The sequence below is a fragment of the Cyprinodon variegatus genome, unplaced genomic scaffold, assembly GCF_000732505.1.
Source record: "Cyprinodon variegatus isolate N-32 unplaced genomic scaffold, C_variegatus-1.0 Scaffold127, whole genome shotgun sequence".
Lineage (NCBI taxonomy): Eukaryota > Metazoa > Chordata > Actinopteri > Cyprinodontiformes > Cyprinodontidae > Cyprinodon > Cyprinodon variegatus.
In genome coordinates, this window is record NW_015150580.1 from 289,941 (window position 1) to 312,958 (window position 23,018).

The 23,018-nt window shown below is 37.3% G+C and overlaps 1 protein-coding gene across 1 annotated transcript in view; it reads right to left on the reverse strand.

Moving 5' to 3' along the window:
* The window catches only part of adam12 (ADAM metallopeptidase domain 12), a 107,682-nt gene that overhangs the window by 82,581 nt on the left and 2,083 nt on the right, over positions 1–23,018 (reverse strand). The window contains exon 2 of the mRNA XM_015375935.1: positions 4,200–4,318. Within this exon, the coding sequence (XP_015231421.1) occupies positions 4,200–4,318 (119 nt within the window). The remainder of the gene's footprint in view (positions 1–4,199; positions 4,319–23,018) is intronic.

The window sequence follows — 23,018 nt, forward strand, 5'->3', positions numbered from 1 at the left end:
TGAGGCAGTTCTGAAGGCAAAAGGGGGTCCAACCCGTTACTAGCATGGGGTACCTAATAAAGTGGCCGGTGAGTGGTACCTAATAAAGTGGCCGGTGAGTGTATATCAACTTTCAATAAACTTTTTAAAGTTTTGTTTGTATGGCTAAATTTCTGTCTGGTTCTCAGAGGTCACAGCAAAACTGCTTGCAAGACATTAATAAAATTAATTTATTTACAAAACTGTAGGATATATTATTGAAATTCTAAGCCATGTTATTAATCTGCTCCTAGTACAGAGCCGACAGCATTCTTAATATTCAGATAACACTGAGTAAAAGCAGTAACAACCAGTCAATTGATCAATCTCAGAGGGCATCATTTGAAAGTCTCTGGTGTAAGAGGTCAAGAGTGTCAAATATTTTCAAGTCAATGGTTAAGTACAGTGGTTTTAAGCATGCAAGCCCATTATAAGTTTTTTTAAAACCTTGGAGGAGGTAGTCACAGTGCTATGCCAATAAATGAGGAACGGCTTTCTCAGTTATGAGACTGTATGCTGCTAATGTTTAAAATTACCAGGATAAATCAAACTGAATCTGTGTGAGGCAGTAAAGTCAATGTTTAAACCCTTGCCTGTGGGATCAACTCCTTCAATTAAGATAAAACTTTTGACTGAGCCACCCAGTGTTGTGCGAAACCCTGCATGAGCAGTAATTTCAATAGATGAAAATTCTCTATGAAGACACTTTGTTTCTTGGAACAAGGGCTGAGAGGATTAGCTTTGTGGTTCTATTCCATTTGACATTAATCCTGCAGAAAGTGGCAAGTATTCACAAGCCCCAAGTCACGCTGATACACTAATCATCACTGTTAGACTCAGATGAAGCGGTTCTGTGTCATTTATATCACTTCTGTTTATCACAATTTGCTACAGATGCAAAAAAAGCCACACAAAGTCTCAGACTGGGAAAAGAAAATCATCTGTCGCTCGCTTTTCCCAACACACTCACACACACAGTCTAAACATGTGGTTCAAACTGGGTCAGCTCTAGCAGAAAGTACCGATCTGGGTTAAGTCATCCAACACCCCTCACGAAGAAGAATGCAGAGTGGATCATGAGAGGATATGGAAGTGGAACACTTAACGGTAAAGGCAGTATGATTTTTAGCCTATTTTCCCTTCCAACAGGTTTCCATATCACTCAGTCAGATATATACATGCAGAATCATCACACATCTCTACTGTGTGGCTGAACTTATTTTTAGGAATTGAAGAATTTAAATGAGAACTCTGTTTCAACTTTGTTTCATATATTTCTTTTGATCAGAGATTTTGTTCTGGTTTTGGAGGTAATATAATCCCAGAGAGGCTGTCTGTTTGGTTTGGCCAAGACTAATTAATTCACAAATGAATTAATTATGCAATAACATAAATATCAGATTGTTTTTCATATATTTCGAGCAGTATGGTCTGGGATTTAAAAAAACAAATAGCCCATGCGGTTATAATTTAAACATCTCATTGATGATCTCATGAATCATACTGTAATTACTTCCTGCTTTACTTGTTTACTGAAGAGAAGTTTCCCCACAAAATATCAACTCTTAAAGAAATAATAAATGTTGTTGCCATGCTATACAATCTCTATGTAAAAATAATCATCCATCAAATTTACGCAAACTTTTCACCCAATGAACCAAAATATGAATGTAGTTTTTTTATTCAGCCACATACAGTAGAGTAGTGCATAATTGATAGGAAATGAATAAAGTAAAACTACTGTCACATAAATTGTGTAGTTTATTGGAGCAGTTCATTACCTACAGCTGATAGGAAGTGGCTGAATAAGCTAATCAGAAAGCCTAACTCTGTCTGCCCTATCAACCCAGTCAAGGTAGTGGGAAGCAGAACTGGCAAAAATCAGTCTTTGACAACATCTACCCCATGCAACAAGATGCTTGTTGAGTCAAACCACCTACATGCATGCAGATATCCTATTTAATTTTATATTTGGATTAATCTGGTTGAGGGATTGATAATTAAAATGCATACATAATGTATAAAATACATCACCACATCTGGATTTCTACCCAGTGCTGTGATCAGTTTATGCATTTTACATTTTCTTTTGCTGCTTAACATATGCTCATGTCCAAGGAGAAAGAAACTGTTCACATGATGCTACAGTAAATAAGGTTAATTTACAGTTGTCATGTTTTAAATGATTAAAAACACACAATTCTCTTTCTGTTATTTCTGAGTGATGTGGAGAAAGTCTCCTTTTAAAGAGGGGAGTTTTTACTTTTGGGAAGAATCTTTAAAAGAAGAAAGGGTCCGTTTGGTGGTAGCTTTATGATGTGATGGCAAGGAAAGCAACAAGGAAAACATTGATTGTTTGCTATGATCCGACACTTCAGAACATTTCAGAGTGAAGGGGTGAAAGTGTGCATAACAGATACAGGATTCAGAACATCTCAGGCACACAGATAACTACAGTATTCTAAATGACTGCTTGGCAAAAAGCCACAGCTTAGCTGCATCTCTTTGCCTTTAGGATGTAGGAAGCTTTACAAAATGTTCCAAGTTATCCAATGGGACATGAAGGTTGTGGATAGTATGGCACAGGATTAATGCAGTCTTACGCTAATGAAGGTTCTCAGTCATCCAGGTCAAAGTCATTCCGTAAAAATTCAAAAAATATCCACTGGACTTGGTTTTCAAGATTTGAAGACGTTTCGCCACCTCTCCAGGAAGCTTTCTCAATTCAAATGTCTGGATCCGCAGTGAGTTTGAGTCTTATATAGACAACGCCTTGTATCGCTTGGAAACATGCAATGGTAACCGATGAATGGGTCGTTAGTTCCATCGTTAGCCTGTAATATCTGAACCCGTCTATGATTCTAGGGGTCGGTCGTTAAAGGGGGGATTGCCATTAAGGGGGGGGATTGTCTCCTGTAATACCTGAAACCTGTCTATGATTGTTAAGGGTTGGTCGTTAAGGAGGTATTGTTCACCGGCTGGGGCGGGTAGGTCCCTCGTTCCTCTGTGATGGGGTGGGGGGTTTTGGTGATATCTGGAAGGGATCATGTCTATGATTGAATTGTATGTTTTTGGAAGCTGGAATCTGAGTCCGCCACCTCTGTTTAAAGTTGGTTTTTCTCTCTTAACATAGATGGCTTCCTTCACGCCCCTCTCAAACCACCTATTTTCTTTATCCAAAATATGGACATTCTGGTCCTCAAAAGAATGTCCTTTGTCCACAAGGTGTAAGTGTACTGCAGAGTCTTGTCCAGAGGCGGCCGCTCTTCTGTGTTGGGCCATGCGTCTGTGGAGAGGTTGTTTTGGCGAAACAACCATTGCATGTTTCCAAGCGATACAAGGCGTTGTCTATATAAGACTCAAACTCACTGCGGATCCAGACATTTGAATTGAGAAAGCTTCCTGGAGAGGTGGCGAAACGTCTTCAAATCTTGAAAACCAAGTCCAGTGGATATTTTTTGAATTTTTACGGAATGCAGTCTTACACAATCTTACATATATTGTCTAGATCAGGCATTCCCAAAGTAGGGCTTGGGACCCACCGAGGGGACACAAGAATAACTGGAGGGTTATAAGATGGTTTTCACAATCATTGTGATGTGATTCCTGAGGTATATGAAAGGCTGCATAGAGGAAATCCATAAATATAACATTTATTTATTAATGTATTTATGTAATACATGAATCAAATATTAAATATACTATTAGTTACAAAAATGCACAATTAAATGTTTAATTATATGATTACAAGATACTTAAAATTGATAAAATTTCATTTAGAAAAAGATGAAAATAATTACTTCACTTTACATGTATGTAAAAATATGGAGTAATTGTATTGTATTAATTTTCAGGGGGTCACCAGTCTGTTGGATTTTTATTTGGGATCACCTGAAATGTTTGGGACCCCTGGTATATATAAATGAGAAGAAAAATGAGTGAATTTGGAAAGGTGTAACTCAAAGGTGTAGTGTGTACAATGTTTTATTTATGCAGCATTTCAGCATTTCACAGAAAGATGAGTTGTAAAAACATATTTTACTGGGATCTGCTGGCTTTTTGAAATAGATCTCAACACCCCTGGCACAATAATAAAAGAGATAAATGTAAAAAAAAGAGAGACAACCTGTCAAGTCATAAACCAAAGCATACTAATTTTATTTTCAAGTTGTAAAATCTACCTGGGGTTTGAGTTTGCTGACTGGTTTCCATTCTTTTCCAACCAGCTGAAGAGGCACTGTTGTCTCGTAATGTTTTGACCTTGCTGTTTGTCCTTGTTTAACAGCTACATCAGGACTTCCTGTAAAAAAAAAAAAAGACAGAGAAGAAAAGTATTCAGAGAAAAATGTTTGTTAGTTTTAAAATTTCACAGCATTTGTGAACCAATCAGCAGTTTGTGGACCTAATCAAGTCAAGCAGCACATTTTCCCCGACAATGTTGTGGTGCTATTTATCCATACGCTTGTATTAACAAACAACATCAGGCCTAAGGCTGACAGTAAAGCCGCTGTGTCTTTTCACCTGAATCATGACCTTTCAATGAGTCACAGCTTTTGTTTCACTGCCCACAAAAAGCCTTTTTTAATGTATGTGCTTGCCAATGCAACAGTTATCTGAACTGACATGTTTGGCACATGTCCACCTCCTTTTTAGAGGCTATCAGTATGATTGTTCCTCTCTTCTCTGTCATGCAGATTATACCAATATCCCAATTAATAGCAACCTGCCACATAGGATAATGATGGCTTGTGGCTGTCATGTTGGTTTGTAGTTTTTTTGACCCACATGCAGAATTTACAAAAGCAACAAGAATCTGGAAGTGAAGAGGTGCAGGAAGTCAGCTTAACTTTCTGGTTGGTATGGGGGAGAAACCAGACTGATCAGAAAGGAGTTAGTTGATGACTACTGATGGATTTCCGTACTTAATAGATAAAGGGGAGGTCGAATGGATCTGTAGGGGTTTTATTCAGCTGCCCCCCTAGACAAGACAGCCATGATCAAAGAGACGTGAAAAACAGGATGAATCTTTAAATTATCCGGCAGGATGCCATCATCTACCTCAATTGGGTCTATGCCGACCTGGACAAGCCAGCGGGCACTGTGAGAGTTATGTCCTTTGACTTCTCCTGTGCATTCAAGGCCATCAGGCTGGCTCTACTGGGTCCTCATTGTGTCCTGGATTGTGGATTTTAGTATGTGCTCCTGCAACATTGGAAGTCATAAAAAGGGGATCGGCAGCACCGGGGCCCCGCAGGGGACTGTCCACTCTCCCCTCTTCTTCACCCTGTACACCAGAGACTTCAGCTACTGCACAGACACCTGCCACCTTCAGAAGCTTTCTGATGACTCTGCCGTAGCTGGATGTATCAACAATGGTAAGCAGGAGGAGTACAGGGATGTGTTGGACAACTTTGTCATCTGGTCTTGAGTAGAACAATTTGCAGCTCAACGTGGCAAAGACCAAGGAATTGGTGAATGATCTGAGAAGAATCTAAGGCCCCAGTGACTTCTTTTTCTACCTGTAGGGTCAACGTGGGCACTGTGGAGGATAATAAATACTTAAGGGTGCACTTGGACAATACATTGGACTGGACTAAAAACACAAATGCCAGAACCATCTCTATTTTCTAAGGCAGCTGAGGTCGTTCAACATGTGCCTGACAATGCTGCGGATGTTTTATGAGTCTGTGGTGGCCAATGCCATCCTTTGTGCTATTGCATGCTGGGGCAGCAGACTGGAGTTAAACTCATCCGCACGGCCAGTCACGCTATTGGAGAGGAGCTGGACTCTCTGACAGCAATGTCAGAGTTCAGAATGTTGGCCAGGATAAAATCCCTGCTGGACAATCCTGCATAGTCTTTATGATGTGCTGGTCAGCCACAGAAGCACCTTCAGTCAGAGACTCATTTCATCACACTGCACCACAGAGCACCACACGGTCATGTGCAATAATAGTAATTTAGGTACTGACCAGCACTGTAAATTGTAAATACTGTTGTATAGATATACAGTGATCCTTATCTTATTTTATTCCTATATTTTATTTTGCACTGTTAATATAAGAAGGGTGTATATTACAGTGTGGAATGTAAATCTACATATTTTACTTATTTTATTCTGTCCTATTATATTATACTTTATGGTGCTCTATTATACTTCTGTTGCACTGCAAGTACAGATTTCCCCTCAACGGATTAATATAGTAATTCTGATTCTGATTCATGTCTGATAGCAAACTGCCAAAAGGAAAGTTTATGTCCATTTAAACATTTTCGAAATGGAATTAATGCACCTTTAAGGAATGGTTAGTAGAGTCCACAATAAAAAGTTGCCCTTCCAACATCTTTGAAAACCTGAGTTATGGCTCTCAGCAGCTCCTCCAAAGTTATAATTCTATGAAAATATAAAATGTTCGCCTTGCCCAGTCTTTCAGTTTAAATTAAAAAAAAACATGTCTCTCTCTCTCTCTCTCTATTAAACTATGCAATACACTGTAGTCTTTTCATCTTGGAATAATGACATCTCCTTTACCTTGGGTCTTCCCGATGTTGTTTATCCACTAATTTTCTCTAATAAAAACCTCTTCTTAGAAGAGGGGAATTTATACTGGAATTAATTTAAACATAGATGGGCTGTGCTCACAAAGGAAGTGACGTCTCAAGGCAGTTGAGGCAGAGTAAAGCGAAAATGTGCTATATTTTGTGTTGGTTTATTACATAAATATAGATAAAATACATTTTATCGGTGGATAGTGAGGGAGCAAGGTTCGTGACTGTAGTGTGAAGAAATTTGGTAACATTTAAGGGGGTTGAAATTATTTTAGAAAAGTGCAAATGGGGTATTTTTTGTCCAACATTCATGACTCTCCTCTCTCTTACTATTCTAACAACATTACAATGAGAATTTTGATGTCTTTAATACTTGGAGCTCTGCTGTTTCACCATTTATAGGTATGTTCCCCTCTTCATCCTGTGCTGACAACCTGACATCAAGCCAACTACGAGATAAATCGATATGTGTCCTCTGGAAGGGGCAAAGTTTTACCTAAGGAAGAAGCTGCAATTTTTTTAAATTGTAGAAATTATGAGCACACAGAGTATCAGAACTGGAGGGAGGACGCTGAAGGCAGGGTTCCTGGAGTAATCAGCTTCCTGCAGCGGGAAGTTATTTTGTTCCAAGGGTGTCTCAATAAAACAGCAGGGGTTGTTAGCAGAATTTGTTTCACTGCAAACATCCTAAACCAAATGTTTGCTTTTTTTTTTTTCTTTCTTGGGGGGCTGTTCCATCAAGCGTTGCCAAGAAGCATGGAAACAGATTTAGATTGAGGAAAAAGCCAAAAGTTTGACTCTAGGTATAAATCATGTCATGTTTTCAACTTGAAACTTTCCACCATCTTAATTTCAAATCAATCCATCTAAACATAGGATTCACTCAAGGGAATAGATCTCATCACAGATTATTATTGCCAGCAGATTCAGACACCCTTGAGGTTCACGTTGCTTGAGTCTTCTACACATGATTTATATGGCTAAATTGCTTAGTCTGCTTATAATTCAGCATTATTAACTAAAGTCAGACATAAGGCTCCCCAGCTGAGCTATGGTCTGCTCTTCCTCAAGAGGAAACAACCACTCTGGAGTTCATCATGGAGCTATCCGGCTGATAGCGGGGGAGCAAGGGGTGACTTGCTCAGCAGTCCTCACCCAGCTTTAGCCTGATGATGAGAAGCAGACTACAGTGAGAACATTGACGGCATCACACACACACACACAACAACCAGAGATGCATACCAGGCTCATTAGGCCCTGAAAAACGCAAACCATGTGAGAGTGGCGTCCACGCTGAGTAAGACAATGTGCAGCGAGCTATGAGAAAAATACGAATGGATAAACAAATGAGAGGAGAAAAAATATGGATAGTTTTGACAGAGGAAGTTCAGGTCTACGCTGTGGCTGAGCTGAGGGAAGATGATTGTAGCATCAACTATCACCTAGTTTAAAGCACCAAATTTAGTTATTCTTCCCTCTTAAGAAGAACTCACCATGGGAGACCCAACAAAGAACTGAATCCCCAGACAAAACAGCCCTGAGGACTATGGGGGGTTTAAACCATCTGCCATGTTAAAGTTGTGGTTCTGTGGAAGTGGTCTACACTCAACCTTGGTTATGGGATGAGGAGCTCGATACAGTACAAAGGAAGCATTATTGTTGTGGGATCTGACCAGGATGGGCATTTCTCACTAGAGTTCAACCCAAGAGCAGACCTAGACTTGCTAAATATATATATTTAGCAAGTCTTTTATATTTGGTTTTTGGTCTTGAAACACCTTGGGAACCCCAGGACTGAACTATAGAACTTTGCAGTTTTTTTCCCCTCCTTTTGCAACCTGCCTGATCAGATCTTGAATGAATAAAAAACAATCGGGAAGACAATATTGCATTAGAGGCAGATAGTGTAACATACTGTTTTTAATCTTCAATTTGAAGTCTGCAGTGAATATAAATTTTGTTATTGTAGTGCTAAGTTAAGTTTAATTTCTTCTCTTATTTGTGTAGAATTGGTCTTGAAATTGATTTCTTTTCCACTTTCTGGTGGAGACAAAATGTAGTGGCAGTATTTAACTGGGCTTTCTTAGCATGACTGTTATAAGAGCAAGCATGGGTGTTTGGGGAGTGGTAAATGTGGCACAAGGACCCCTAGCTTTATTTATATGTTCAATAAAGAAGAGTATAAACAGAGGTCTTAATAAAGCAAGTTTATGGTATAATCACCCCCCTTTATGTTCCAATGTACAAGGAGGGCTTGTGTTCTTTATATTGCTTTAATGAAGCTATGTTAGGTAAAATGACTGCACATCTGTATGTGAGACCGAATGTTAGTATTTTCTTTCAAAGAGGAGAAATGTGATACAGCTTGACTATAAAGAAATATATGGGGTTTTAATGAGGGCTGAAAAAAACATGCCTCTTTTCCTGTATGTTTTTGAAAAATATGAATGCACGTTCTAGGAATAGATGAGCAGATTTTAGGTTTAAATAAGGGTTTTACGTATTTTTGTGAATATTATATCGAATATCAATAACAGAGTTATTAAAAATTTGCTCTTGTTTGAGCCTTACTTTGGTATGAAATGCATGCAGGGGCAACAGGTGAGCAGACCGGCAATGTCTGATATAAGAAAACATTAAAGCAACGAAAAGACTTTTTCAGTAAAGATACACCCAAATTCAAAAGTGATGGCTATGTTTATAAATTGTGCATTGCATTATATTTTTAGACAGTAATTATATAGTTCAGGTCATTTTTGCTCCATTTGCAGCTGGTCCCCTTAAAACAGTTTCCGTTTGGCTACCAAGAACTGAAGTTTGCAAGAACCTCCTTCAGTTTAATGGTGTAATCCCACAAAATGCAAAAGTGATTCTTGTTACGTAGAGGTGCATTTAAGAATGAAGAAATGTATGGACACATCTTCTAGTGATGCAACAGCACAATAAAATTGAGTAAAGAATTTCACCAGAGTTCCGAAATCTGAACTTATCTTCTTTTTCTTGTACAGTGGAGGAGCGTAATTGACAAAGATTTATTAAATCAAAATGGATAGAAAAAAAAAAGTTATCATTAAGTTTGTGGGTGGTCTTTAGAAATGCTGTTTTATTCACACGTTAGGACTGTCCAGAGTTGGTCCTGGCTCAAAGTCACCTATGTCCTACTCTGACGCTCTTTATGCCAGGGCTATTGCTCTAATCCCCCGCTGCTCCTGTCTGAGCTCGATGGCACCTCCTCACCTTACCTCTGCTGTGTGTGGTATTAATGCCAAACAAGGACTCCTAAACTATTTCATGTGTGAAAGTTAAAGTATACTGTATTCTATTCTTTGCCATTTGATTTTCTTTACCTTCAAACAAAACAGTATTATTTTAATGTGCAAAATCTTTCCTGACCTAATCATAATAAAAATAATAGAGTACAGTAAAGAAAAAAAGACAGTATAATTAGGATTGCACGCTAGATTAAAAGTGCATGGAAATGCTATCTGGGCTTTGAAGAGCCCCAGGCTTCTCTTCAAAGCCCAAGGCCTTGAAGGACAGTGGAAAATGGACTTATATAGGTATTTCTGCCCCGCCCAATCAGTCTATGTGAATACTTAACACAACTAGCTCCAGCAGAAACCTAGAAATTTGCTGCCACTTGGGTAGATGATGTAACAAATTAAACGTTTTAGTTTTTTTGGGGGGGGCACTACTGATTATGCTGAGTAACTCTCTGGCAGCGTCTACTGAGTCTTGTCAGCTGATTGGCTGGAATCATCCTTCTTCTCTGGGTACGGACTGAACTGTCAAACCAGGTTAGTGACTCACGCGTTCATAATCATCCTCCACCAGATTATCGTGGTCACTAACCTGTGTTTCTCTATTAGACTTTCCTGTTATAGCCACAGAAACAGTGCATCCACAGCCCGTTTGTTAAATAAATGTTTAAATTATTCCACTGTCTGTCTTGCCTGAATTCTGGGTCCTCTGTTCTGAAACCTTAGATGAACCTTCTGTCTGATAATCAGCTGTATGAGAAGTGTCCAGCAATAGTCTTCTTGTAATTTTTTGTTGCTCGCAAATGAAGAAATAAAAAATATTTGTATCCTTGAAGCACGCAGTTGTTTCCACTGTGTCAAAATATATTTGAGTTGTTTGTTATGTCTAGAAATAACAATGGTTTATACATGAATTTGGGGGGTTTTGATCACCTGAAATATTTAGAGATTAGATTGAAATGCCTTACCATGCATGGAAACATTCCTGTAAAAAAAAATCAAAAGAAAAAGAAGTCCAAACCTCTTTAAAATTTGAGGAACATGCAACATCTCAGAAGGAGTACATAAAGAAATTACCATTGGCTATTGTGTGTTATCTTTTTATCAAAATCTTAAAATGAGTGCTTCTAAAGAACCAATGAGTTGTTAGTGTCATACACTGCCAAATGTCCTCCCTAATTTCTTTAGAAATCGCTTGACATCCTGGGTTACAACCCTTCTACAAATTCACCTCTTCACTTTATTACTCAGCCTCATCTACCAAAACAAATCAACGGCTGCCCAGCATTATTGAACCCCAGAGGCATCTTCCTTGCAGCAAACCAGGACTCTCTTCTTGACAGGCAACCAAGTAATGTATTCATAGAAATCTTTTCTTTTGCAACACAAATGACCTGCTGTTCTTCTCATCTCAGAACTTGATGAGGCCTTGCCCCCCACTGACATGCAGCACCTCTCTGAGATGGATGTGCACATCAATAAGGAGCACCCAAAACAATATTTACTCTTGGCCTGATGACTGCCACAGTGTAAGCACACAAGGATATTCTGACAGAAACTCAATACTAGGTTTAAAATGAGAATTTACACCTTTTTCAAGCTGAGGGAAACTATTTGACAAGAAAAATCCCCTTGAAGGCAGAAAACAAAATTAAAACACTGTCAGTACTCCTCTGTTACTAATAAACTTATGATACCATAGTGTTTCTGCAAAGTTTGCTGGTATTCTTGTAAGATATTTTGTCTCTGATTTATACTTCTCAGTATACTGCTTTTATGCATTTGATACTTTAGCTTAGCTTTACAGTTTAACTGTCAGCTAAGAAAGGTTGCCTTAGATATTTTTTTAAATAAAATATTTTCCAACATGGATGGTACAACTATTTGACACCATTTGCTGCCCACACGCTTTGTGGACTTATTTGATTATACTTTGGCCTAACCTCATGTTACACTATGCAGACACTCAGTCTGCACTGGTGAAAACTTCAATCATCTTGAGGCTAATATTTAGGGCCGAAAAGTGACCTATATTTGGATATTTCATCTAATAACAATGTGAATACTTTGGGACACTATGTCCCTATACGGACTGGAGGTAAATGAACCAGTTGAGTGAACAGGATGAAGGAAAACCAGGCAGGGGTTTTTACTTTTTGGACTTGGATTATCAAAGTCTGACAATAATATAGTATTTGCCATTTAATTTCTATTGATTTCCAAAATTACTTCTCAATATTAATGTATAAGAGAAGAATAAATAAAAACATTTAAATCTTGTTAAAATAATGATCAAGTTGGTTGGCAGCAAGTATAATTGAAAAAAAAAAAAGTCTAATCCTTACAGTGATGTCGTTGATGCTTTCCCAGCTCAAACTCCCCGTTTCTCAGCAACAACCCAGATAAAGATTCTCTATTGGGTTGAGGTCTAGAGACTGGATGGGGCACGCCAGAACCAAACTCGCAAACTTGCAATACATGGCCCCAGTCATTCTCTCCTTAATACAGTGCAGTTGCCCTGTCCTATGGTCAGAAAAACATCCCCAAAGCATGATGCTACCCCATACTTCACAGTAGGGATGAGGTTCTTAGAGTGCTACTTATTATTCTTCTTTCTCAAAACACAGTTAGTGGAATTATGACCAAAAAGTTCTATTTCGGTCTAATCTGACCGCATGACTTTCTCCCATGACTCCTCTGGATCATCCAAATGGTCACTGGCAAACTTAAGAAAGGCTTTGACATGTGCTGGTTTAGGCAGGGTAACCACCCATATCATGCATGATTTCAAACCATGACGTCTTGGTGTATTACCAACAGTAACCTTGGAAACGTAGGCCCCAACCTCTTTTCAGGTCATTGACCAGCTCCTCCCATGTACTTCTGGGCTGATTTCTCACATTTCTTGGGATCATTTCGACCCCACAAGGTTAGATCTTGCATGGAGCCCCAGTCCGAGGGAGATTGGCAGTCATGTTTAGCTTCTTCAATTTTCTAATGATTGCTCCAACAGTGGACCTTTTTTCATCCAGCTGCTTGGCGATTTCCCTGTAGCCCTTTCCAGCCATGTGGAGGTGTACAATTTTGTCTCTACTGTCTTTGAACAGCTCTTTGGTCTTGGCCATGTTAATAGTTGGATTCTTACTGACTGTACTGGGTAGATAGGTGTCTTTATGCAGCTAACGACCTCAGACAGGTGCATCTAATTTAGGATAATAAATGGAGAGGAGGTGGACATTTTGAGAGTGAGAGAACTTGCAAAATAGCAGGGTGTCCAAATACTTATTTTACTCACTGTACAATGACAAAAAGTTAGGCTTGAATAGAAAATGTGTAATGGAGCAAAGATTGCATCATACGGTACAACTTGGAGCAACTATAGAAGTAACATGGATACAGACATACATGTGGAATAAATCAGGGACAACAGGCAAATTGGCTTTGGCCAGCTGTAATATAAAGTATAACAAAGTATGTCAAAAAGCATATGAACTTGGTTCCATATGGAAAATGTTCTTCATAGAGCAGATCTGATAAAATGATCACATTTTCTGCATCAAAAGAATGTGTTTGCAGTCTTTAATCAGAGTGTTGACCGGTTTTGGGATGGGATCCAACAAAGCTTCTACACAGAGATTTGCTTCTTACATCAACCCAGGAGGGGAATACTCAGCCAATGTTTATAACTATTGTTCATATTAATATCACATATTCAATTTATTTCTATTCAGAGCAGGCGACTGATGATAATTCAAACAGAATTGTGGTTGGAAGCGGAACGATTAATTAAGCTACGAGAAAGAAATATAAAGTAGAAACAATCTTAGGGGAAAAAAAGACAAAAGACTCTACTAAATATTTATATTTCTTTTCTAATTCCCTAGTGACCTGTAAACTATTTAATCAAAGTCAATGTTGAATTCTTTGATTACTCATTTAATTTTAAGTTAATACAAATGCAAATAAAGCAATAAAAACCTCAAGAGAACACAGAAAACATTTAATAATTACCTAAAGGTCAAATTTTATTATATATTAAAATCTTAATGACTTATGGTGGAGTAAGGGTGAAAATTTACCGGTTAGTCTCGTCTAACCAAACAAAAAACAACCTACTTTAGTATCCCTTTGCAAACTTCCCAAGAGTTACATTACAAAGCACAAAAACGTAGAGGTGACATTATGGTGTAAGAAATCCATTCATGCTGTGACCGTTGATTATTAAGTTAAATCTAATAGGGAGCTGCATGCCCAGAGTAATAAGAGATGTTAATAGAAGTATTTATCGGAGGGCAATATTTGAGGAGTGTTTTTAGGCGTACAATTAAACCATTTAACTCTGCGCTCCCTCTGCTTAGAAATATCTTTTTTCTGTAACTAAAGAGCACATTAATTATTCTATAGGAAAGTTCCCCTTGGCTCAACAGTAGATTAACGCCGTCTGACAAACTGGTACCATTATGCTCCCAGCTGACATCATTACAACATCCGGCCCCTTACGGCTGCTGCTTACTGCCTGCCATGAACCCTTTTGTTCCTTACTGTACTGAGGAAGGTCAGAGTCAGAATGTGAAGTTTATTATATGGTTCCCTGATGAATTTCCTCTACGGCTCCCTTAAACTTTGACATGGCACGCATACAACTTCTGCTAATTCAGTATGGAATCTTACAACTGCGCATATATATATATATATATATATATATATATATATATATATATATATACCACTTTATTAGGTACCCCATATATATATATCTCACTATTGGTCATTTAGATTCTATATATAGATGTAGAGATGTGAAACCTTGAAAATCAAAGTCCTGCGATTTGCTCTTTGCAATATGGTTTTCCTCTACCTTGTCTTGCAAATCATTTTAACCAAGACAAAAAGCATTATTTTATTAATTCATTATTCTATTGATTGCTGTCATGATAAAAAAAAAAAAAGTCACATTCTGCAGTTTGTTCTCTTATTGCTTAAACTTCTTTTATGAATACATACATCTTTTTATTTTTCTGGTAAAAGTGATTTAAAAACAATATGTACCTAGTTTGCTTGGTCTATCACATTAATAACATTGAATTTATTGGTTATAAATGAACAATATATATAAAAAAAAATTATAAAAAAAAAAAAAAGCAGTTTGAATACAGCATTATATATAAAACATATAACCCGAAACGGACTTGGACTTTTTTTTTTTTTTTTTTTTTTTTGTTTAGCTAGGATGAACATCAGTCAATAGGATCATTTCCCTGAAAGCAGGGAACAGTGACAATATTTCTTAAAGGTTAATCAATGAGAAGAAATCCTTTCCTAAATACAGTGCTGGCAAGTTTACATTCCACCCAAAAATGTATATTAGCTTGTCTGTTTGCAGGTTAAATGCTCATTTGATGTCTCATTTTCAATGACCTTTCACTGCTAATACAGTTCAACTGAAAGAAAACTAAATGCATACCCTTATTTAGTAAGAAAAAGATTGCTGGTAACAAAAAAATGGAACTCACACTAAAATAGGAAAGCAAATATTTTGGGTCCAGACTTAAACACTTCTTCACCCCTGATGTAAATTGTGCATGCAATACTTCCATAGAGTAAGAAAAGAAATATGTTTGGCTGATTGGAAAGCATCTCACAAGCAGTTTTCCCTTTTGAAAATTTAATATAAAAAGCCTTTTTTCAGCCAATCCAAACTTTTATAACAAGACTGAAATGGTGAGGTTAAGGTTAAAACTTTCTGAGCTATTGATGTTCTGCTAGCTCTGTTTCATTTAAAAATACATCACAAGTTTGGCCTTGAATAAAATCTTTGGCAGACAGAAAAAACGACTGACAGCAGCAAACCTTCATTGAGCCCAATTTGTTGCATCCTGCATCCTATTATGCTAAAGCCTGGGCTTGTTCCCCGTCTTGGAAAATTGAGAAATTTAAAATCTTTGCAAAGAAAACAGAACAACAGGATCATGTTCTGTGAAGCTAACCTGGACCTGGTTTTGGGTTTTCTAATTCACACACAGTTATTTAATGTTTTGTTAAATAAAAATACATTAAATAATATATTTCAGATTAGAAAACTGTACACACAGATATTTGATAACATTGCTTTTTTGTGGCCATAGACTGCTTTGTTCCACAGTCTGATCAAAGAAAACTGATGTGATCCCGTTCCGGTCCTATAAATTTGTTGCATCTGGAAATGACATGCAATAACGTCAACCGAATTATCTGAAGTTTGATCAAAATCAAATCTTGCATCAGCCATTTATGTCCGAGTTAACATTAGAGCCGATAAATAAGACACCAATAATATTAGGGAATTTAAATCCTTTGGCTCCTTTGTAGATGATTTGCTCAGAAATCCTGAGATTTGTTTAAATAAAGTAGTAACACTATACTAGACGTTACAAGCCAAAACCCTATTCACTTTTTTTGTAATTACTGGTGTTATGCGTGGTGACAAATGTAGAAAATAAAAAAAAGATAAAGTAATTGTGAAGTCCAAAAGGTCTGGTTTGGGGACCAGCAGATTTCTTCTTCTTATTGTAGCTGATGTGGTTCTACTGACTCCTTCTCCCAAGACCTAGAGATGAAGATCAGCCTCTTCAAGTCTGAGACTATAGTTCGCAATGGGAAAAAGGTGTCTTGTCCCCTTCAGTTTGGAGATAAGTTCTTGCCTCACGTGTAGGTGTTCAAGTAACTTCCTTTTCACAAGATATATTGTAGCAACTTCTACTGTCATTGGACACAAGGGGCAGAAATTAGCTTTCTCCTGCAGGGTGGCCGGGCACTCCCTCAAAGCTGAGATATGCAAGCCATGCTGGATCCCATAGAATGGCTGAACACTTTTAATACATAAACTTTTAAACTCTTGGATTTCATCGCACAGTTTGAGCTGTGAGTGCAACGATTGGAAATATCGTACAGTGTATGCCCACCCTAACCTAGAACTACCTGGTTATGCATAACTGTATTCAGCATCAAAGTCTTCTGCAGGTGTCTGAGAACCAAAGACTTATTCATTTCTTCATGTTAATAAAGCTTTGTAATTGATGATTTTTTTCTGAATGTGAGCCTCTCCAGGTTGAATTATTGCATAAATGTGCTGACGAATAATAAATAAGTGAAAATGTAAAAAAAAAAAACTTGCTGAGGTGTTCCCTCAGAACTGTCAAGACTTTACCAAGGAGAATGCAATATGAAATGAAGGTGGAGTAATCACAACCATGTTTTGAAGTCTTGATGTTTGAAATATGATGTAATTTGTTGATTTTATGTCACTCAGAGCAGCTCCAATGAAACTTCTTTTATAAAGACAATTTTATATTTCTATATCTCTCCATAACAAACTCCTCTGAGCTTGTGCAATATTGTTCAAAACATTGTTTATCTACAGTTATGCTTCAACATAGGCAGGTATAATAAAATTAAAGCTGGAACAGAAAATCTAATATCTGTTGTAACGAGTGAAAATGTCCACTGTGGACAGTTAAATGGGTGTATTGTTCATTTTTTTTGGAAATCCCAGTGTGAGAGAGCTGTCTCATAGTTTTATTATACAAAAACAAAATGTTATATTACACAATCACTGTGTCATATAAAACAAATCTCTCCTGGAAAAATACTGACTGAGAAAACTGGGAAATGCATGAACAGCAAAAAAAATGGGCATTTAGGGATTCTAGAGTAATGTTATTGGAGACGTTTCAGGAACATTTCAGGCTTCATTGCTTCACTTACATATTTTTGACTAAACAAAAGGAGTTGGATTAACAACTATTTCCTTTTTTTTAACGCCTAATATAGTTAATCACCTGTCAATATAGTTAATCACCATAAAATAAGTCAAGGTTCTCAGTAAGGATGTAATGAGATATTGCAAGTTATCAATTAACCTAAGGTGATTGATCTTATCAATTAAGTAACGATTAATTTATAAGCAACCATTAAAACAAGAAACACAGTTTTCTTTTGTACAGTATCAAGATTTTTACTTTACACTCAGGTGATTCAGGCGTTTATCAAGTGTTTATATGAACAGAACTGCATAATGTAATTTCTGCATCCTTGTCATTAAACAGAGTAAATAATCCAGACCGGACTTTGGAGTAATGGTGCCTTCATGTGGTATCGTAACTATGGTAAATACCAAAGGCTGACAGGAAAATTGTAAATTAACACCCACTCATGTCGTAATTTCCTCTGGAAAACTGGGAAAATTCTATAATACCAGAGTTGCCGAGATGAGGCAAACTTTGACCTTTCAACATAGAGCAGAGAAACAGAAACAATTCTGCATAGTGAATACTGCATTGTTAAATGTCCTCTATCGTTATGTTTGTAGCATTCACAATGCTGTGACATATATTTTCTAAAATATATCCTCATTAGTAGTTTGTGAAATGATTGTTATTGTTTGATTTTATCAGTTGCTTGCTACCAGTCAGTCGATGCATTTGATGCACCCACTTCTTCCTGATGAGAAAATTAAACATCAGCATCAGGTTCTAGATGATGAGCTTAACTTTAACAAAAGGAGAAATTATGAAAATATATTTAAGCCACATAAGAACAGTCTTGCCATTTCATTTCCTTATACATACACACTTTCCTACAGAAGGAAACAGAGCAACTTGATAAATTTTTCTGGATGCAAAACCTCTTCTTAACCAACTATTCTTTACCATCTCCAATAGTTTAATATCCTGCAACATATAAATCTATTCATACTAAAAAGACCGTAAAAGGCTTTGACTTAAGATGAGTCTCATCACAGTGATAATGTCTCAATGGGGAAAGACAGTCTTGACTACAGGAATGTTTTACAGCCCTCCAAAAATATATCTGCAGCTCAGCTTTCATTTGTCTGTAAGTGCAGCCAGCAAGCAGCACACAGCGCTCAGGGCTGCAGCAGACGTGTTGGCTGAAACTGTACAACAGGCCCGAATGACAGGGAGTTTGTCAACCATAGGAGGAAATCAATCACAAATGATCTCAGGCTAGGAAACAAACAGGAATGACAGGCAGCAAAGAAAAAAAAAAACAACAACAGGGAAGCTTAAGAAGTGCTCCCATGAAATATGTATGCAAACATGAAATTTCATGGAGATAAACGGCTTCATCTTTTCTCTGCAGCTTCACTGGATGAAGGACAGAGTGTAAGGACAAAGTGTTTGTGCACAAGGAAATAGTCCCTAACGGTTGATATCTATATCATTTAATGAAGTGAGACCAAAATAATTGTGCTTATAAATCTAAAACCTTTTAGTTAATCCTTTACACTGTTCAGAAAAATATGACTCAAGTTCTTTACATTTCCGCTCCTAGTTTCCTGTTAAAGGATTGTGAAACATGTCTAATTAGAAAGTATAAACAATATCTAACCAAAGCAAATATTTATTAAAGCTTTGTGGGTTTAATAACATCAACCACCAAAAACATTTTTTTAATCCCACGACCACTCTGTCACTTGAACTGCAAATCCTCTCTGTATTAATCTTAAAACATAGAATCTTTGAGAACAATCCCTTTGGAAAATTCATTTATTCTTGTTGCAAAACCCTTGTGGATTACAAGCATTGCTGGGGATCTACAGTCTTGAAGGTCAACTTTCATCTTTTCCTACACACAGATTGTTCTGCAGGACGTTATTGGGGTGATGCTCCTCTCTGCTTTCCTGGTTTACATGCATTGCTTTGTAAAATCATTCATACTCCCTGAACTTTTGTCATGTTGCAATCTGTAGCAAGGACGCAGCATGTTTCTTAACACCTTATATCCCATGCCCTTGAAGAAAACCAAATGCGATTAAAATTAACCCAATTAATTCACAGAGTCCATATGTATGTCCTCTAATCGCAGTGTAAAACCGCTTTTGCATGAAGGCCTCAAAGGGATTTTTAGCAAACACAAGTCAACAAAGAGCCTTTTAAAGGCCAAAGAACAAAGCTGGCACTGAGTACTCTTAGTAAGTCTTGTCTCATTCCTGCCTGCATCATTACCCAGATGCACATCCATTTCAGATGAGCTGTTCACTGAATAATTTCTCAAAACCAGTCAAGACCAAACCTGCAAGATATTTTGTTTTTACTTCACATTAATGTCAAACTCCAGTTTGTATCTATGACACCAATTAAGTTTTTCTTACTTCACATGTTTTCTAATTTTTTACCTTAAAGAATGAATAAAACAAGATGCATGAGAAATGTTTTCCAGTGCACATATATATATAAATGGTTTCCCATCTGTAAAACATGCAGAAAGAGAACGGTAAGTGAGTTAAATCCTCCACCTGCCTGCAGCTAATGCTAAGTCTGTTCATATTACAGAGCGTATGCACCCGGTCTGAGTCTGACAGCACATGTACACAACCATAGAAAAGCTGCTGTACAGATCTATGTTGAGTAGTACAAATGTTATCAGGAACATTGTTTTCTTGACTTTTCATTTACATACTTGCAGATTTTCTGTGTAAATGTCTACTACAAAAAGGAGAACTTCACTTAGGAGGTAGTCTGCCTATAGAAGCAAACATCCTCCATTAGCTGATACAAATTAAAAGATTCGTGTGCAAATAAAGGAAAATTACAAAAGAAAATAAAGGAGGGCTTAACTTTTTTGAAATGCTATTGCTGCTTTCATTCTATTTAACAGAACTATCAAATCTACGCTGAGAAGTTAATAACAGATAATCATTCATTTTAAGACGAGAGTTAAGTTAACTGAAATCTGGGCTGTTTTCTTCATGTTTTTTTTTGGTGAAAGATATAAGGGTTACACAGCTGAAGGTGATCATTTTTTGCAAAATTTGAAGCGTCTCTTCCCAGCACTTCCCTCCTTCATTTATCTCAATCAGCCCTGATGACCGTGACACGTAGGTATGCATGCTGCAAAAAGAAAAAAAAAAAAAAAGAAAGTCATCCTTTCCACAAACGCGGTGGTAATAATGAATTTTCGGCAAGTCAGAAGCCCCGTGGGGGACACACATCAAGGCAAACGTCTGACAAGGATGAACTGATGATGAATAAATGAACATCTTCCACGGGCTTCAGCTCTAGTGTAGCACTTTTGGCCCTGTTGATAATTAATTCCCATGATTCCACAGTGAGCGTCGTGACTGCTGTTTTTTTTTTTTGGTTTGGGGGGGGGTTTAAGCAGGCAACAAAAAGTTAAATGTAGCTCCTCCTCATTTGAGACTCACTGTTTTCCCTAAATATTGTGCTGTTTCTACTGAATGTCATCCTCAGGGAACAGAGCACTGGTGTCATGAGCCTCAGCACAAACAGCTGGCATCATTACACAAAAGAAACCCACAAGGAGCTTCACTTAAATGTTTCTTCAAACCTCTCAAGCTGCATTATTTCTCCATTTGCTTCAGCGATGTCAATTTCACAGACATAATTCTAAGCAGATTTCCTATTGTGCTCAAATCAATCCAGTGCAATCCAGGGAGTCATCCCTTATATACTGTCTGAGGTAAGGATGGTCTGGAGGATTTAAAAAGTAAAACTTCCAGAACTGCTAATCATTTTTGCGATACAGTAGCTATAATTTAAGGTTTTGGTTGGGTTTTTTTTTTTCAATTAAATACCAGAGTAAGTTGTGCTGTACAATTTTTGGAAAGTATGACATTCAGTCCGAACATGTGATATATTGCTCTTATTGATACTCAAACAACATCCACGAATCAATACATTGAACAGATCTAAAGGAAACAAAACTTACAAAAGAATTATCAATTCTGACCAAAAAAAAACTTCACAATATATGTATACAGCCCCCCCCCCCCCCCAAAAAAAAATAGAGGTAGAATCAACTAAAAATGAGGGGTGCACAGTTTCACTGAGTCCCCATCTTTAAAAAGCCTGATTCTGACTGATACAGGTTTATTGTAATAACAGACATCACTTGTTTCAACATCACAAGACACATTCAATATTTCAATCTTATCTTACTAAAAGGCATTAAGCAGCACCCGTGAAAGAATAAAAAAAGTGAGAAATTACAGCTCTCAAATATAAATCAAAGTTTAGCCTGTTGATTTTTGTAGACCTTTGCAGACGTAGAAAAGATATGTGGAAAACACCAGTTTCAGTGTCAGCCGATCACTGATCTCCCACAATTAAGGAAATCGAGGCTGATAAATAGATGGGGAAAACTGGAAAAAAAGAACAGGGGAGTTTGATTCACTGAGTGGAGTCATTTTAGAGGATTATAAGCAGAGGAATAACTACCAATACTGAGAAAGCTCACAATCAATCACAAGTAACCACTAGAAAACAAACCCAAAACTAAACAAGCCCAGATTATCATGAAATTAGGAGTGTCAACGAAGGAGCCTGGTTCTCTTATCCACACACAACCATATAGATGCACCAATCACATTTTAACCAGCAGGTTTTTATTTTTCCAAAAAGTCTGGCTTCATGATCCAGGCGTGTCTGATTCATTTTTATTCATTCTGGGGAATTAAATAATACAATCAATTGATGTATTACTATTGAACATTTCAATGTGTATTGGAACACGCCCAAATTTTCCTCATTACTTTTTTCATTTTCAATCATCACAGAACCCACACCCCTCTGCCGGATAAGACAGTTCCCTAATTCCTGTTATATATATATATTAATTTCCTATAAATATGATCACTGAGGCTTAGAATAAATGAAATCCTCATTTATATGTTTTATAAACATGTATTTCTAAAAGAAATACTAACTTATAATCTGCATGATCATTGGAAAGAATATTGGCTTTTCAGGTGCCCCTCTCCAAGGAGACACAAGACGAGCCTGGCTGTATGGAGAGGCGGTAATGGAAAGTTTAGTGGATGGAAAATGTGCTGCAGAAGAACGCAAAGTTAGATGATTTCATGTTGCCATGAAACATAATGGTTACTAACCTTAAAATAAATCATTTGCTGCAGGTCCCTTAAAAGATGCCATGGTTTTTGTTTTAACATAAACATGGGCGGTTCCAGACAGGGGCCAACGGGGGCCAGTGCCCCTGTAGATCATGTCCTGACCTCTATACTAAAGACATAATACTAAGAGAAATTCTAATTATGATATGCGCTGGAGCAGACATGGTTTCTGATAAATCCTTTGGATCTATTAAAGTTTTTTCTTTGAAAAATGTAGTTTTACTAATCATTTAAAAACAATAAGGTGATAGCTTCAGTGATAG